Source organism: Leuresthes tenuis, unplaced genomic scaffold (assembly GCF_036924035.1).
Source record: "Leuresthes tenuis unplaced genomic scaffold, fLeuTen1.0.hap1 SCAF_10, whole genome shotgun sequence".
Taxonomy (NCBI): domain Eukaryota; kingdom Metazoa; phylum Chordata; class Actinopteri; order Atheriniformes; family Atherinopsidae; genus Leuresthes; species Leuresthes tenuis.
Window position 1 is genome coordinate 28,503,066 of NW_027325364.1, and position 16,884 is coordinate 28,519,949.

Below are 16,884 nucleotides of genomic sequence, written 5' to 3' on the forward strand. Positions count from 1 at the left end.
AGACACATGATCAGTGGGCCTGAATGGGTTTTTAATGTCTGCAAAAGAGCATTTTCAACTGAAGATGCTTAAATGAACTGTCTTACAGGGCTGTAACCAGTCAGGGATCCAACACGCTGTCAAGCATCAGCAGGCTTTCCATTCAGAGTCACACTGCATCACTATCAGCCTGAGCACGTGGAAGGCTTGGTGAGAAAGCCTGTGAAACTGTGAAACTCTCATTTAAAAAAAAAAAAAAAAAAAAAAAAAAAAAAAAAAAGGGGTCGTTGAGATTCTGTCAGAGTGTGAGCTCACATAAAAACAAGTACCAGGAGTTTTCTATGTATATCATTTTATGTCATTTTTGGCCATTTATTTCTAATACGTGGTTTTTCATATCATTATGTTCATTTTCCACTTCAGCCAAATAATTCTGTTTGTGCAGTCATTTTCAGCATTCGATTCTTTTTGTCTGCTTATTGCTTACAGTGAGTGAAAGCCTGCCTGATCTCTGACTGTCTCTCATTGTAACAGGTGTTTTGAGTGTAACGAGGAGCTCTCTACTCACTGCAACAAGAAGGCTCTGGCTCAGACCCTCGATTTTCTACAAAAGCACTCTGCCAAGGCAACATCAGGTGAGGTACAACTCAGTGGTGCACTGCTAATGTTGAGTTAGGTTGTGATTAGAGAGAGCATCCGTCCTTAGTGCAATTTCACCAATGCTAAAATCAGCTCAGTTCACCGTTCATCATCCCACGTCTTGCATGTGTGTTAATACTGTATAAATCCCTATAATAATTACATTGGTTGATTAAAATTAATATAATTAATTAATATACATATAGCATAAACTTGGGCTGAAGTTCACTTTTTGCCAGAAGCTAACAGCGCAATTTCTCCCCCTAGTGGTGGTGTTTACCTCTTGTTCAGGAGCGTTTCTCCTCACCTTCTGCAGGTCACAGAATAGGATTTAACAGTAAAAGAAAGCCCACATATTTCCTTTTTCTTACCATGGCAGTTGTGAATTTCTGAATTTTAGTTTGAAGTGAGTTTGATTGATCACAGCAGGTGATTATCATATTGATACAGAGGCAGCCAGGCTTTCCATTTTTCTTTTCACTTCACTCAGGCCACCTGAGCCCTCCTCGCCTAGTTAGTCAGCCATAGAAACCCCCCTTAATCCTCTCTGTACTTACACAAACATACATGCACATTCTGTTCTTGCCGTTGCCTCCCCTGCTGTGAGCTGGCATGCTGAGGGATCTCCTAACAGATTGTAGCTGATCAGGGTGGTGGGCATCATCTCTTTTAGTCTCACTGGCCGTCTCAGCATAGTCCTCTGCCCGGTGCCCAGTGGCCAGAGGCCAGTCGGCCAGGCCCAGTCAAGCTGGTCCCTCATCTCTGCCATGGCTGCAAAGTTGCAGGACGGTCTCTGCTGCAATCCCCCACCCTCACCCCTACCTTGCACATCGCATGACTGCACAATTAGAGGAATTAAGCGCTTGAGTGACGCTTCCCGCCTGGGTTCCCTAAAGAACGAGAGCAGCTGCGTGGGGTCCAGCCGCTGCTCTATAGCTCTTTGTCTCTCCATCGTTATCTGTTTCTGTCCCTCGCATCTTCTGTTGAGTTGCTGTATGTCTCACCACCTCTGGGCCTGTGTGCTGCACTTGTGGGAGCCAGGGTCCTCAACAAGTCAGAGCAACTGGATCCTAACAGCTGGAGTGCTCTGACTCTCAGTGGACATACACATGCAGAGAAAGGCATGATGCAGAATGTTAAAAATAACTTTTAAATCAAGCATATAGCCCATTTCCTCCATTCACTCCAGTCTGTGCTATACAAATGGCTTTTACAAATAGTTTTAGGCTCCAGCCCCTGTGCGGTTTGCAGTACTCCGCTCCACTCAAACGCACAAGTATTTAGAAATTATGTTGACAGTTGAAACATAACGACATGACGAGTAGTTGGCATGAGTTCTCTGCTTCTGTGTCTGTGGAGGAGCTGTGTAGCGTGGTGTCAGGCAGTGATCCACTGTTGATGGGGACTGATCTTCTATGACTGCCTCCAGTTGTTTTTTTTACATCTTTTCCTCTTTAAATTACCTGCCACCTTTCCTGCACTCAGTTGTTCCACACCGGTCGGCCAAATGGATATAGAGGCAGTCTACCATTGTTGCAGCAGAGGAGATGGTTGTTGCCTGTTGAGGAGCTTGTGAAATTGCATTTCAGTGCGAAGGCCAGTTTTTTTTTCACAAAGCTGCTGTTGTGCTGTGTTTTTCCTGTAGACCTTAAGCACAAAGGAGCAAGGACTTATTTATTTATCTTTCCTGAATCTATAATAATTTTATACAACAACAGCTCAGGGAAGAAAGAAAGTCGATTAGCTGTGCTCTCTCACCATCAAGGCCTTCAGCTCAAGTGCCGGAGTCCCAGTAAAAAGCGAACTGACCTCAAGGAGCCAGGCTCCGGCTTGTAACACAGCTGGAGAGTCTTTGTGGAGCAAATTAAAATGTTGATGCTGAAAAGACACCAAGCCTTCTTTCTCATTGAAATCTGACAATTCTTTCTTGTTTTATATCTGTTATTGTTATCTCTATAACTGTGTTGTTTTGATATGCGCGTTATCATAATATTTATGTAACTCAAATTCTCTTTTTTCTACATCATTTGTAAAATAAGAAAATATTATCTAATGTCATACTATAGCTGTATTTGTAATTTCGACCACCAGCGTTCAGGTGTAATTAATTATGAACAGCGGAAAAAAAAACCAAGTTTATCAACGATCATTATCCACTTCTGAGAACCGTTAATTCATCACGTGTTTGCAGGATGATTGTTGACATTCTGTTTGTAGCCTGGCTGTGTGTCTGATGAGGCATAGGCTCAGTTTCCTGAAAGGGGAGCTTCCATTTACTTGTTATTCTATTGAACGCTGAAGGCAAAGGATTAATGCATATGTATCTACCTGCTTCCCCCGGCCCTGGCTCTTAGTTTTGGAAACAACAGTCTTTAGTAACTGTCAGTTTTGCTTCCCCAAGTCAGTAGCCAGATACTAGTCCCCTGGCGGGCTTTCATGGAAGTAATCAAGAGGGATTCTGTCTTTAATACCACCACCGCACATAAAAGTAGGGCAAATAGTGGGTAGCAAAATCTGTTTGCTTATGTGTGTGTGTGTCTGTAAGTAACATGTCAGTGCGTTCTCTTGGCCTCAGATGGCAAGCAAACAAGCTTTTTATGCCCTGCAGTCACAACAAATTAATAAGACATTTGGTGTTGCCTGTCCTTCCTCTTGACTGCCTGCTCTGCATGAAGTGAGCTGGCCTTGGCCCTCCACATTGCTGCACTGTAAGTTAACATGGATGCATGGATGAAGCCCTCTGGCCATACAATTTGACAGCCTCTCAAGCCAACTGTGAACCACATTAAAAAAAAATCTTCTGCAGAGCCTTGTTGTCGTCTCTGTTATTTAAGATTAATTCTCCACATCAGGTGGCTGTTAGACTGAAAATGCCTTTGTGGCCAGTCGGGTGCACGAAGCAGCAGATGTTGGTGTAAAATAAACTTGAATTTGATTTGTTTGTTGAATTATGTCATGAGATAGAATCTTCTCATACTAAGTCTGGTGTTGGTCTCGCTTCGGCTTAATGAAAAGTCAAAACAAAGCGGTGCGGGGATGACAGAGCAGCCCTTTTTTTGAGAAACCCCACCTTAGTACTATTCCCTGTAAAAGTATTCCAGGACCTTGTTTTTCTGTGCGTCTCTTGTGTGAAAAAGAGCAGGGAGTGCAGGAGGGGTGTTGGTGTAGATGCGTGCATGTGGACTGAGCTCGAGCACCTCGGTGTGTTCCTCTGCCCTGGGGAGAGGCTCCACAGTGTCACTGCTGCCCATACTCGGTGGCTGAACAAGGAGGGCCAGGTGGTGGTGCCGAGTGCAACACAGTCAAGCGTGGACACAGCGCATGCTGACTTTTGCCTTTGCTAACTGCTGCAGGGAGAGGAAAAATCTGCTTTTCCATATGCTTGTGCTCGTTGCAACCCTCCCCTACACCCCTGCTCCCCCACACTACCCTCCTCTGCCCCCCGCCTCCCTCCAGTCTCAACCAGATGGCTCCCTGAACATTGTTTACCTTGGGTGACGGCCCCAGATGCAGAGTGTGTCCATCGGCATTCCCATTCCGCCAGTTTAGTTTCCTCATTCCGCTGCACTCTCTTAGCTCAAGTGCTAGTCGCAGCTTTTAAACTCAAGTTGCATCAAGTCTGTGGATGTTGTGTTCCCGCTCCCAAACACCCCAACAAGTTTGCATTCTCATTTACGCTCTCTCAGTTCCTCTTTTGCTCACTCTTCCACACTTTCGTAGATATGACTCTTCACACCTTTCTGGTTTCACACAAAATCCCCAAATACTCTGTTTGTTTTTCCTAAATGGGGCTGCACCATTTACCCCTCTCCGCTTATTTTCCATCCATTGAGTGTATTGACATATGGGAGCTCCCTTATGGCTGCATATCAGAGATGAAAATGAGCCTCCAGATGTTGCCTGCACAGAGGGCCAGATGCATTGAGCACCACTGGGTGTGGAGCGCCTCAACAACATGCCGTCCCGAAAAGCTGAACCTCACCCCTGTCGCCTTGATCCCTGACCATTCCTATCCATGAAAGCAATGCAAAGTTGTAGCAGTTTGTTGGTGCGGTGAGCAAGGTAATGGGATGCCCGCTGCTCTGGGTGTATGTGATGGCACATGGGTTGTGGGGTTTTTTTCTTCTAAAATCTGTTAAAAAGAAATTTTGCCCTTTTTGACTCTTTTTAGTGCAAGATGATTTAATGTAAAATGTAAATTGTCAGGTCACGAGTGAAATGTCCAAGGTTCACGTTCCAGCTGCTGTGACCAGGGTACTTGTGTTAATGTCCTTGGCTTTGAGGGAAAAAAAGCAGTGGGCTCACCAATCACTGTAGGCTGAAAAGCTTTTTCAGTGAGCGTGCACAAGAATTGGTTCTATAAATTGAATGTGTGCGAAGGCAAGGCCATTTGTGTGCAGAGGAGACGAACTGATTTTTTTTTTTTTTTTTCGTTGTTTGGGCATAAGCAGGTCAGGCTGGTGACCTCGCTGCCAGCCTGCTCTCTCAACTGGCTTGTATGAGTAAAGTTTTCATGGACCAAAATCCTTTTGTGTTTCCCAGCATTTCTTTGATTCTCCTACAGCCCGTAGCTCTTAAACAAGGCAAGAATTTGACTTTTTGTACTGCCTTTTTTTTTTAATCAGCTTTTTTCTATGGTGTAGAGCACTCATCAAATTCCTAATAGAATATGCTTTTTTTTTTTTTTTGATTAACATGAAAATTCTTTGACAGAACTTTCTGGGTTTTTTTTTTTTTTCAATGTCACGGTAAAGTATCCAGTGTTGTGGCCCTCCATATCTGTGTAGCCATAACTGTGGCCCTGACAGATTGACTGCTGATGAAAAGATTTCACTTCCTGATGTAAACATGGAAGCTGTTTAAAGTACAATGAAAATGTCAAATGTCAACAACAGTTCACTCTTTTTACTCTGAACTATTGATCCCTGATCATAACAGAAGAACTTTTTTCCTATAGCAGCAGGTTTAATGGCTGAACTTTGCAGAAAAGCAAAGTACGCTGGCGGCTGGGATTCAGGCTACATAGGTGGTTCGCTAATCTTAGGACTGACCATCCTCCACTTCAACCACTGACAAAAAAAACCTGCCTCGTGAGAAATTGCCCTTACATCGGCAGCTGCCTAAAAAAGTTAAAAATCCATCGTGGCAGAGGACATCTTTTCCATGCTTGATCTGCTCCAATATAACAAGTCAAGTTCAGCTCGAGCATACGTTACCACGGCAAAAAGGCAAATATAGTTTTATTCCCATGTCTCTTCATGATGAATTCCATTTTGCATCCAGTGTAGAAATGCTATCTGAAATGTTTATGAAGCACTTTAGACATCAATGCCAGTTTGTTTTTGATTGGCAAAAACGTGATCGACGTGTGCCAGAGAGCGTTGGAGGAAATTGAAAAGTCTCCCTGCTAACAATACAAAATTAAATGAATTTAGAATATTTTTTCAGTCGATATCATTCAAATTGTACTATTTGGCTATTTATTCAAGCCACCCATGTGTCTGTAAAAGAGTATTTAGCTCATGCTAAAGCGGTTGGTGTGTTCTTATGTCAGTCACTTTTCAGTTTTATTCCAAATGTGATAAAACCAACATTGTTTTTCCACTCACTCATACAGCACATCATGAGTGAGATCACTCCCACATGTTGTGCACTTAATATTATTGTTGAGCCATTGTGGTGTTAACTTTCTTGTTAACTGCTGGCAGGCCATCAGCTCCCACAGCTACAGCACCTACTCTAGTCTCTGCCCCACAGTGTGCCACTGTTCGACATGACCATCTGTGTCTTAGTGTCTGTTGAAGGTTAGTTTTCATTGGTGATCGGGAGGAACAGCTGGCTCTGAAGAGCCATCTCTCCCACCCCAGCCCCCACTCCGCCCTCACTAACCAGCAGAAACTTCAACAGCTGTCATCTGCTTTCCCAAATGACCCAGCTCTCCTTCCAGCTGCCATCCCTGCACTCTTCTCCCAGCCCCAGTCTCCTTTCAAGGCTAAATCCTTTTAAAAAAAAAAAAAACAAACAATTTTTTTTGTTGTCTCTCTCTATCACAATTAAAAGGAGCAGAATTTTTTCCAGCTGCAAAGCTGACTTCCACTCTCGACCTCAGACCAGCCACCATCCCAGCTGCTGCTTCAAACTGGACTTCAGTCTTGTTGTAAAATTTCAAATCAGAAATGGAACCTTTCAGAACCATCTATGCATCACAACACTATAAAGTGACTGTAATTTATAGGCCTGTAATCTTTCTTTGGAAATGCATATCTACTCATTTGTTTTTGTGTGTTCTAGCAGCATCTCCCAAGACCATAAAGCTGCGAGAGGAACCATCAGATTACGCTGGCCCTCCCAGAGGAAAAAGTCCAGGCATCCATAGCACTTTGGTTCCCGTCAAGGGAATAACTAACCTAGGAAATACATGCTTTTTCAATGCTGTTATGCAGGTTGGTATTGATATTTCCTCTAAAATGCCTAAGAATGTCAGTATTTGATACCTAAAAAGTTTGATCTAACTCTTGACTAAGAGATGCGATTGTGTAATGTTCAGTAAACTAAGAATTTAAAGAACAGGGCCCCAACATACTGCTAACCAGCGTTTTTTAGTGTGCATTACGAGATGTGGTGTGCTTCTGTTATGGGGATCATTAGTTATGAAAAAGGGGTTGTATTGTTAAAAGCTTAGAAATACAATGTCATAAATCTAAAGGCATGATTGCACGGACAAATGGATTTCTCACCATAAACAACCTGCTCGCAAGTTATGGCTTTTTACTCCTGATTTAGCATAATGAATCACAGGGATTTCTGTGCTGACGGGACAAATATGTATATCCTTCGAATGTATAAACTCTCATCAAGTGCCTCCTCTTATGTATCTGGCCTCTTGTAAACCAGAATGCTGTCCTACAATGAGTGAGTGCAAACAGGTCGTGTGTGCCGTATATTCAGTGCAGCAGGACATGTTGTGGTGGCTTGGACACATTCACCTGCATAAATACGAGTGGCCCTCAGTTGGTGCAGAGCCTGTTGACAACACAGCGCTGCCATAAAGCCTCCTCAGTCTTTCTGTGGTCATGTCATGGTGACTGCAAACTGACATACCTCCTCAACAATGAAGCTGTTTTTTTCTGCCATTTTGTTAATCACCCTCAGGGTCTTCCTCGTTGATTGAAATTCGAGTGAGCGCGCTTTACATGCTTTTCCCTGCCTCTCCCTGTCCGTTTGTATTGTCTCCTTGAAAATTGCAATCTTTTGGGTGAAAACACATAATTGTCAGAGGATGAACTATGTCTGCATTCACAATGCCGGCTCCATTGTGTGTTTTCCATAGCAACAGTCTTTATCGCTGGGATGTGACAAAACAAACACCTCTTGAAAGGGAAGGGAAAGATGCTTCTCTAACATGCTGCTTCAGGCCAACTCTCCTCTATTTTTGAAACTCGTAGATCATTCGTTGTTTTGAAAGCCTCTCAGAATGATGAGCTTGCCACAAGTTCCTAAATCCTGCTAAAATGGGCGTACGCAGGAATTTAAATTGACCGTTTTAAACGGCCACAAGCAGAGCACCCATTTATTTTTCTATCTTTAAAAGATCACATCTTTTTTTTTTTTTTTTTTACTGATGAATTTAAAGATCTCTGTGTGTGATCACTATTTAACTGATCAACATGTAGATTGGTTAAACAGAATAGTCGTATGTTGCCCGTACAGAACCTGTCCCAGACACACATGCTCATTGACCTCGTCCATGAAGTGAAGGAGAAAGGTTACAAGCTGAAGATCAGTCCATCCGTCGAGGCAAATCTGGTAGGCTGTCCTCTGCAGTTTATCTCTATTATCAGAATGTCTTTCATTTTTTTAGATAATCCTTCTTTTTCTGTTTTTTAATATATTGTATTTTATGTTAGAAATTGAGGAATGATCACATGTTATATCAGATTAGAGTGACAGTATGTTTTATTCCAGTCTTCTGAACAAATAACAAGCGGACACATTAGCTCTGATTGTTTTTCTATATCTCTTTGACGCACTATACAAGCTATGCCTGGGTTCTGCTTCTTTGTGTCGTTAATCCCACAGAATCACATCTGTAACTTCACTTCTGCACAGCGCTCACTTAGATTTTTTTTTTATCAATTTCCATTCCAGAGTCCTCTTACAGTTGTGCTGCCTGGTCCAGAGCCTCTGACTGCGGCCATGTTCCTCTTCCTGCAGAGCATGAAAGAACCAGGGAAAGGCCCTATCAATCCAAAAATCCTCTTCAACCAGCTCTGCCAAAAGTAAGGTCTGGCCCTGCGTGCCAGCAGCTACTTCTTCTTTGACCCCATCACTCGGTTCGCTCTTCTCAGTGCCCACGTGTGTGAGAACTAGATGAGAAATGAAGAGTGAAACAAAGTGAAGTGTGCTGTTGTAGTTGGATCCAATGAGAAGTAACAAAGTGACGCTGATGAACTTTAAATATTTTTGCTTCCATTATTAATTCTATAGTTGCCATTTGACTAAGGAAGTTTGAGCAGCCAATTATTTTACCCATTTGTGTAATTACTAGTATAAAATCCCCCATGATGACAGACGAGCTTCAGAGCTCAAGTTTCAGGGCTCTGGCAGATATTTGGTCTCAGGGTCAGTGAAGTCATCAGACTCAGCTGTAATTGTTAGTATTGCAGTTCTCTGTCAGCACCCCAGCAGTTTACAACTCAAGAGGCCCAGCTTTCACCTGCTTTCATCCTTTTCCTGCAGCGGTGAACACAATTAACCAGCCAGACCCAGGTAAAACCTGGCCGTAGCCAAGTGCCTTTCATACACTCCAAGCCCAACATACACAAAACCATCTGAAGTCACTGTACCTTATCAAATATCCAGCAGCAGCAGCCAGCTTTTTTTGCAGGGCTTCTGCTACTTGCCACACTGCTGTGCCACCTGTGTCGTATGTGATCCAGATCAAGGTCGAGCAGAATGTGTGGCTGGCAGACACACAGCTTTTTTTGTCAAGTGAGGATTTTTCTTGTTATTGTTCCCTTTTATGAACCGGATGAGTACTCAGTTGGCTGACATCTTGTTTTGGCATGGTATTCTGTTGTTTGGGTCCTCCCTGGTTGTGTGCACGAGGCGAATCTTGCCCTGTTTAGTAGTGCAGGTGGGTGACCAGGGCATTTAATGTTGCATGGCTGGACGCATCTCTGGTGCGGCTTTGACAGTTATTCTGGTACCTCGCTGCCATCAGCCAGGCCTCTATGTGTGTTTTTGTGTTTCTGAGTGTGTGTATGTAGACTGCCACCTCACCTGGCACCACCTCAGCCTGCAGCACACATGCAGGCAATTGTTCATTCAAACGTCAAGCATTGCCCACACCTTCATGCACTCATACACGTCTGATTTAAAACAGGGTCAATCTATTCCACTTACATGCTTTTGAATAGAGAGATAGGATTTCAAGCCCCAGCAACCATTAATCATATTCCACACTTATATTTAAAGGAGCAGTGTGTAATAATTATGGTGATTTCTTAACAGAAACAGAATGTAATACATATAACTATGTTGTTAGTGCAATATAGTCACACTATGAAGCGAGTCCCTCTATTACGTTTTTATTACTTTAGATTTCACCTTTTTATTTACATATATCACATATATGATATATGTCATTCAAATGGTTATTGGTCATGGTCATGATCATGGTCATGGTCATTTAAAGTATCCTGGCTTGGTCACACTTCTGCAGCGCACCACCTCGTCACAGGGGTTCCCCAAGGTTAAGTACTGGGACCTCTTCTTTTTGCGATATACACCACCTCACTGGGACAGATCATCCAATCACATGGCTTCTCATACCAGTGTTATGCTGATGATACCCAGCTCTATCTGTCATTCCCACCTGACGACCACACGGTCTTAGCACGAATGTCAGAATGTCATTCTCTGACGTATCAACATGGATGAAAGCCCATCACCTCCAACTTAACCTCCCAAAAACTGAACTGCTGGTCTTCCCAGCCAAACCATCCATACACCACAGCATCTGCATCCAAACTGAATTCCAATCTCTTGCTCCATCAAAGGTAGCTAGAAACTTGGGTGTCATGATTGATGACCAACTAACCTTCAAAGATCACGTCTCTTGCTCGTTCATGCCACTTTGCATTGCTAAACATAAGAAAAATCAGACCATACCTAACCCAACATGCCACCCAGCTCCTGGTGCAGGCCATGGTCATCTCCCGCCTTGAATACTGCAAGGCTCTCCTAACTGGTCTCCCAGCCTGTACTATGAAACCTCTGCAGATGGTCCAGAACGCGGCGGCGCGTCTGGTCCTTGATCAGCCTAAAAGAACACACGTCAGCCCTCTGTTCATTGAACTCCACAGCCTACCCTTAGGCTGCATCAAATTCAAGTCACTGATGTTAGTCTACAAAGTGTTTAATGGAACAGCTCACATCTACTTGAATGTGCTTGCAAAGGCTTATGTCACAACTCGGTCCCTCCGTTCGTCCCAGGATTGTCGTCTAGCAGTGCCTACACCACGCATAAGACAATACAAACTCTTTTCATGTGTCGTTCCACGATGGTGGAATGACCTACCGAGCGCTACCAGAACAGGGGCGTCCCTGTCTATCTTCAAGAAGCTCTTGAAAACCCAGCTCTTCAGAGAGCATCTCCTATCCTAGCACTTACCTTGTCCTTCCCTAGCCGTCTCTGCACTTTATCTTCCTGTACTTTCCTCTATGCCTGCACTCTGTCACCTCTGACAGTCTGACTAGTGGGTTCCTTCTATGTAGTTTATTGTTATCTTTTCATATTGCTTGTTATAGCTTCATTTATGTTTATGTTTATGTATTTAGCAGACGCTTTTATCCAAAGCGACTTACAAATGAAGATTTAACAAGCTATAAAGCACTTTGTAGGCTAACATCAGTGACTTGAATTTGATGCGGGCGGCTAAGGGTAGCCAGTGGAGTTCAATGAACAGAGGGGTGACGTGTGCTCTTTTAGGCTGATTGAAGACCAGACGCGCCGCCTCGTTCTGGATCATCTGCAGAGGTTTCACAGCACAGGCTGGGAGACCAGTTAGGAGAGCGTTGCAGTAGTCAAGGCGGAAGATGACCATGGCCTGCACCAGGAGCTGGGTGGCATGTTGGGTCAGGTATGGTCTGATCTTTCTTATGTTTAGTAATGCAAAGTGGCATGAACGAGCAACCGAGGTAACATGATCTTTGAAGGTTAGTTGGTCATCAATCATGACACCCAAGTTTCTAGCAACCTTTGATGGAGCAAGAGATAGGGATTCGGTTTGGATGCAGATGCTGTGTTGTATGGATGGTTTGGCTGGAAAGACAAGCAGTTCAGTTTTTGGGAGGTTAAGTTGGAGATGATGGGCTTTCATCCATGCTGATATGTCAGAGAGACAGTCTGAGATTCGTGCTGAGACCTTGTGGTCATCAGGTGGGAATGACAGATAGAGCTGGGTATCATCAGCATAACATTGGTATGAGAAGCCATGTGATCGGATGATCTGTCCCAGTGAGTTGGTGTATATGGCAAAGAGAAGAGGTCCCAGAACTGAGCCTTGGGGGACCCCTGTGGCAAGGTGGTGCGCTGCAGAAGTGTGACCAAGCCAGGATACTTTGAAGGACCGACCAGTGAGGTACGATTCAAACCAGGAGTGTGCTCTCCCTGTGATGCCCATGCTTGAGAGCATGGACAAAAGAATATTGTGGTTGACAGTGTCAAATGCAGCCGATAAGTCTTAGCTGTCACTCTGGCTTCTTTTAAGGCTTCTGTCACAGCTAACAGAGCCGTCTCGGTGAAGTGTCCACTTTTAAACCCAGATTGGTTTGGGTCAAGGAGGTTGTTATGAGAGAGGTAATCGTTGACCTGCTTAAAGACCGCCCTTTCAATGATTTTAGACAGAAACGGGAGGAGAGAGACCGGCCGATAATTCTCCACATGAGTTGGAGGGAGGGAAGGTTTCTTGAGCAGCGGTGTAACCTGAGCTTGTTTGAAAGTGGTAGGAAATGTGCCCGATGTCAGTGAAGCATTAATCACATGCGTGACTGCTGCAGTTACAGTAGGAGCAATGGATTGGAGAAGATTAGTAGGAACGGGGTCCAGCGGGCATGTAGTAGGATGGCTACATGTGAGAAGTTTAGACACACTGCTCTGAGTCAGAGGGGTAAATGAGGAAAATGATGCAGTAGGACTTCTGCATGCAGATTTTGTGGTAACAGGTTTGGTAAACTGTTTGCTTATAGCTGCCACTTTGTCAGTAAAAAATGAGGCGAAGGTGTCTGCTGTTAGACTGGTAGCAGGTGGCGGAGGCGGAGGATTAAGTAGAGTTTTGAAGGTGGAAAAAAGTTTCCGGGTGTCAGTAGTACTATGAATCTTGTTGATGTAGAAAGACTTTTTTGCATCAGTGACACTGGATGCGAATCATGACAGTAGTAAGTCGCTTTGGATAAAAGCGTCTGCTAAATGCATAAACATAAACGTATACAGGTCCGCTCTACACAAACCTTACCCGGAAGGACACCACTTCGCCATAATGATTACAGTGGCCTAGAAGGGACAAAGGGTGACGCGAGCACTGATTAAACGTTTGTTATGCACCAAAACTACTAAGTAGCTTTGTTAGCTGGACAGAAATTACTCTGTGTTATGTTACAGCTGATTTCAATCAAAATGTAACGTGATACTAAGAGGCTTTGAAGATAATGTCAGCGAGATACAATGTGTTGCCTGCTAATGCTATCCCTCTATCAGCCTAAATACAAACAGCCTTTAGCCTTACATAGCTCATATTAGCTTTTATTACTAGAATACCAGTTATCTTTTCACAGAATATCTGACCATATGTAACATCTATTTATAATTATTTTCTCTAAAAGTAACCTCAGAACTTGAGAAGGTGGTTTCACTCGATGGAGAAGACATTGTGACACATTTGAGTGATGGATGTGTTGGGTAGTGTGCGCTGCATGCAGCGTCAGGCCACTAGTTTGTCCGAAGCTGGAGTGTTGCGTTCAATGCACAATCGGAAATGACAGAATCTGAGGAACAGCAGATAATTACACAATGCTCCTTTAACATTAAATGTACTCAGGGCCTGAAGTTAGAGTTTTGTATATAAATACAGAAAAGGCAAAATTTCAGGTAAATTGGGATTCATTCACAAATTATTTTTAGTCTTTAAATAGTGAAAAATTAAACATATCAATTTTATTCTTGCCAGATGGTTTCAGATCAGAAGATTCCAGTGATCACAGTTTTCTTTGCATGTCAAATATTAAATGAAACCGTTTCTTGTGTCTTGTCAAAAAAAGGTTGGTGGATATTGAATTCAATGCCAGCCAAAACATATTTAGTTAGTATAGCAGTGTGGTCACTGCTGTGTTGCAGCTGCTTTTCACAACACTCTCCAACTCTTTGGGAGCTAATTCTCTATTCTCGGATAGAAAGGGTGTATGGACCTCGACTTTTAAGAATTTTGCATTTATTTTAACAATATGCCAAATCATTTCGAGGTGTGCCAGGTCCGGACTGACCAGAGCCCATTTTGTCAGAATAAATGTGCAGAGGCGGATGCTCCTTGAAGCAGCCAGCCCGGGTTCGAGTCCCGGCCTGTGGCCCTTTGCTGCTTGGCCCCTCTGTCTGACCCCTGTTCCTATCAAGCTACTTGCAATTCAGATACAAGAACCAGTAAAAATCCTTAAAAAGATTTTTTTTTTAAATGTAGTTCCAGAATGTGTTTGAGCATTGTGTTGTTAGATAAGCAAGCCTTCCCTGAAAAAGCCAAAATATCCCCAATATCCAAATATCATCACGTATCAGGTTTTGAACTTTTGAACAGATCATCCTTTTCCTGCTCACCCTCTTTAGCAAAAATCCTTGCATTTCTGTTTGCATGTCTATGATTTAGAAAAGATGATTTGGAGCTTTTGATGCCCCTGACTGACACTTTGTCTCAGTTTGGGAGTTCTGGCCCGGAGAGGGCAGCAGTCTCTCTCATTCTTCATATGTTTTGTTGTTGCATGTTACAATTCTAAGTTACATTTGTGGATGTAGAATGAACTGTGCTCACTAACAGTTGCTTTCTGTAGGGATGCAGAGATGGATCAGCCTAACATTAGTATCTGCTCAGCTTATTGACTGCAATCAGTCCAGCCGCAAATAATGTATCATTAACTGATGGCAGTGACTGAAACTGTAGAGATTTATTTGCCTTTAAACTTTGTGGGGCACAAAGAACAAATGTTGGACCATGTAAGCATTGAAAAATCATTGAGTTGGTCGTGATTTAATAAGCTAAAAAGTCTCTAAAAACTTTTTTTACAGAAGTGGGTTTTTTTTTCTGTGAAAGGTTATGTTGAAGGTTTTGTGATGAACTTGTATTGATTGACATGATGGCGCCACAATATTGTGCATTTCCATTCTGCCAAGATTGCTGCCTTTCAGTGTTGGCTTTTGCCTTTGTCGCTCACACAAAGAAATATCTCTGGATCTTCTGAAAAAATTCCATGATATGTTCCATAGGGGATAAAATCTCACTGACTCCTCGCCATCTTATCCAATATTTAGCATGATGCTTCACCCAATGTTTCGTTCAAGAATTCCCCAACTTGCTTCAGTCTTCCTGTGGCAACGTGTGGGAAAAATGCTGCAGACATCAAATCAGGTTAGCACTCTTTTTGGTTGCATTTTGCCAAAAAATGTTGAGGGTTTTTTTCTTACTGTGAGAGCTCACTTTATTATCAGGTACTGATTTGCATGGAAGTTGTGGGACGAGCCTTCCCTCTAACATCCACAAAGTGCACGTAGTTCTAGTAGCGTTCATGTTTTTCCATTAAGACTCTTACACAAAGCACCTCGTCTACCTTCTGTCAGGTCTTGCGATTTGAAATCAAAAGGCTAAGGTCAAGAACGGCTCCCATTTACTGGGGCATATTTTTCTGTTGTAGTGACCTTTTTGACAGCAGCACCGTTTGAATGCTGCCTTCCTCACTTGCTGCTGCGAGCTCTTGTCACTCAAAGAGCGTTGGGTCTGCCCTTGACCTGAGAGACTGACATCTCTTTACCGATTCTCTCTGACTGTCTTTTCCAGAAGGTTTGGGTTGACGAGCAGGTTAATAAGGCTCTCTGGCTCCAATTGAGGACCGTTGGAGTGTTTATATGTAAAGCTGGAGCCCTGTGTGAGTGTGTGCATGTTTGTGCACGCGTTCACTTGCATTTGACCTCACCAGCTGAGTACCCTACAGTCAGCCTCCTCATCCTCCTGCCAGTGGAAGGGCTCTCGTGTGCTCGGACCAGTGCCAAGCTGTGTGTGTCGGATGGTCAGCACCACACTCTATATCTGGTGCCAGGCAGGGTCCCAGCTTGTAACCAGTATACTACAAAGCTAGTCAGCAGCTGAACTGCAGTTAGTGGCAAGACAGGGAAAAATAGCATTTAATAGTTAAAAATTCATGTATATATCTATGTCGCTCTGGGTACTTGGAATCTGAGGAAGTGTTATGAGTTAGCATTTACTCATTATTCTTACTGTATCACGGTGCACGCTATACATTTCCAGTACGTAAGCAGGAGAAAAAAGCCAAATACAGGTTTTCATCTGCACCTGTTTCTTACAAACACTGATTGAAGGCATTTGCAGGCAGCCACTGGACACGGCTTTGTATTTAAAACATGAAAACTACGAGGATCTCTTCTCTAACCATCTACTGTGCATAAATGTCCACAAACCTACATCTCTTAAGATTAGTTAAGAAACGAGCCTTGTGACAAGCTTTTCATCCCTAATAGAAATAGCAGAGGACAACAATGCATTTAATGTTTATGTGTTTATGTTTATGCATTTAGCAGACGCTTTATCCAAAGCGACTTACAGATAAGCAGATAGAGTAAGGGGGTCTTGCCTAAGGACCCCTACTGGAGACAGTACCTTTCATGCAGGGGATTTGAACCCAGATCTCCCATATGAAAGGTGGCAATCATACCACTACACTATCCAGCCATACACACACATACACATACACTCTTAAAAAGAAGCAGATAAGCAGACAAATATTGGCTTGTTCATATATTTCTAATTCTAAGTGCCAGTAAGAACTTTAACTCCTTAGAAAAGGATGGTGATTACTTCTCTATGTGCAGCCTCTGAGAATTGAAACCTGTTAAACACAAGTTTAATGGAAAAAGAACCTGACTGTGTTTTATAAAGTGGTTTGTTGCTTGTTACACTCTCAGTTTGGTCCAGATGATACTTTGTTGAA

General features: G+C 43.1%; 1 protein-coding gene across 3 annotated transcripts in view; it reads left to right on the plus strand.

Annotated features, from left to right (window-relative positions):
• usp45 (ubiquitin specific peptidase 45) overlaps nt 1-16,884 on the plus strand; it is a 41,899-nt gene that overhangs the window by 3,787 nt on the left and 21,228 nt on the right. For 2 of the 3 annotated variants that reach the window (XM_072394822.1, XM_072394824.1), the window contains exons 4-8: nt 89-189; nt 514-614; nt 6,910-7,061; nt 8,329-8,424; nt 8,767-8,897. In XM_072394822.1, coding sequence (XP_072250923.1) covers nt 89-189; nt 514-614; nt 6,910-7,061; nt 8,329-8,424; nt 8,767-8,897 — 581 coding nt within the window. The remainder of the gene's footprint in view (nt 1-88; nt 190-513; nt 615-6,909; nt 7,062-8,328; nt 8,425-8,766; nt 8,898-16,884) is intronic. The other variant, XM_072394823.1, reaches the window with a different exon arrangement.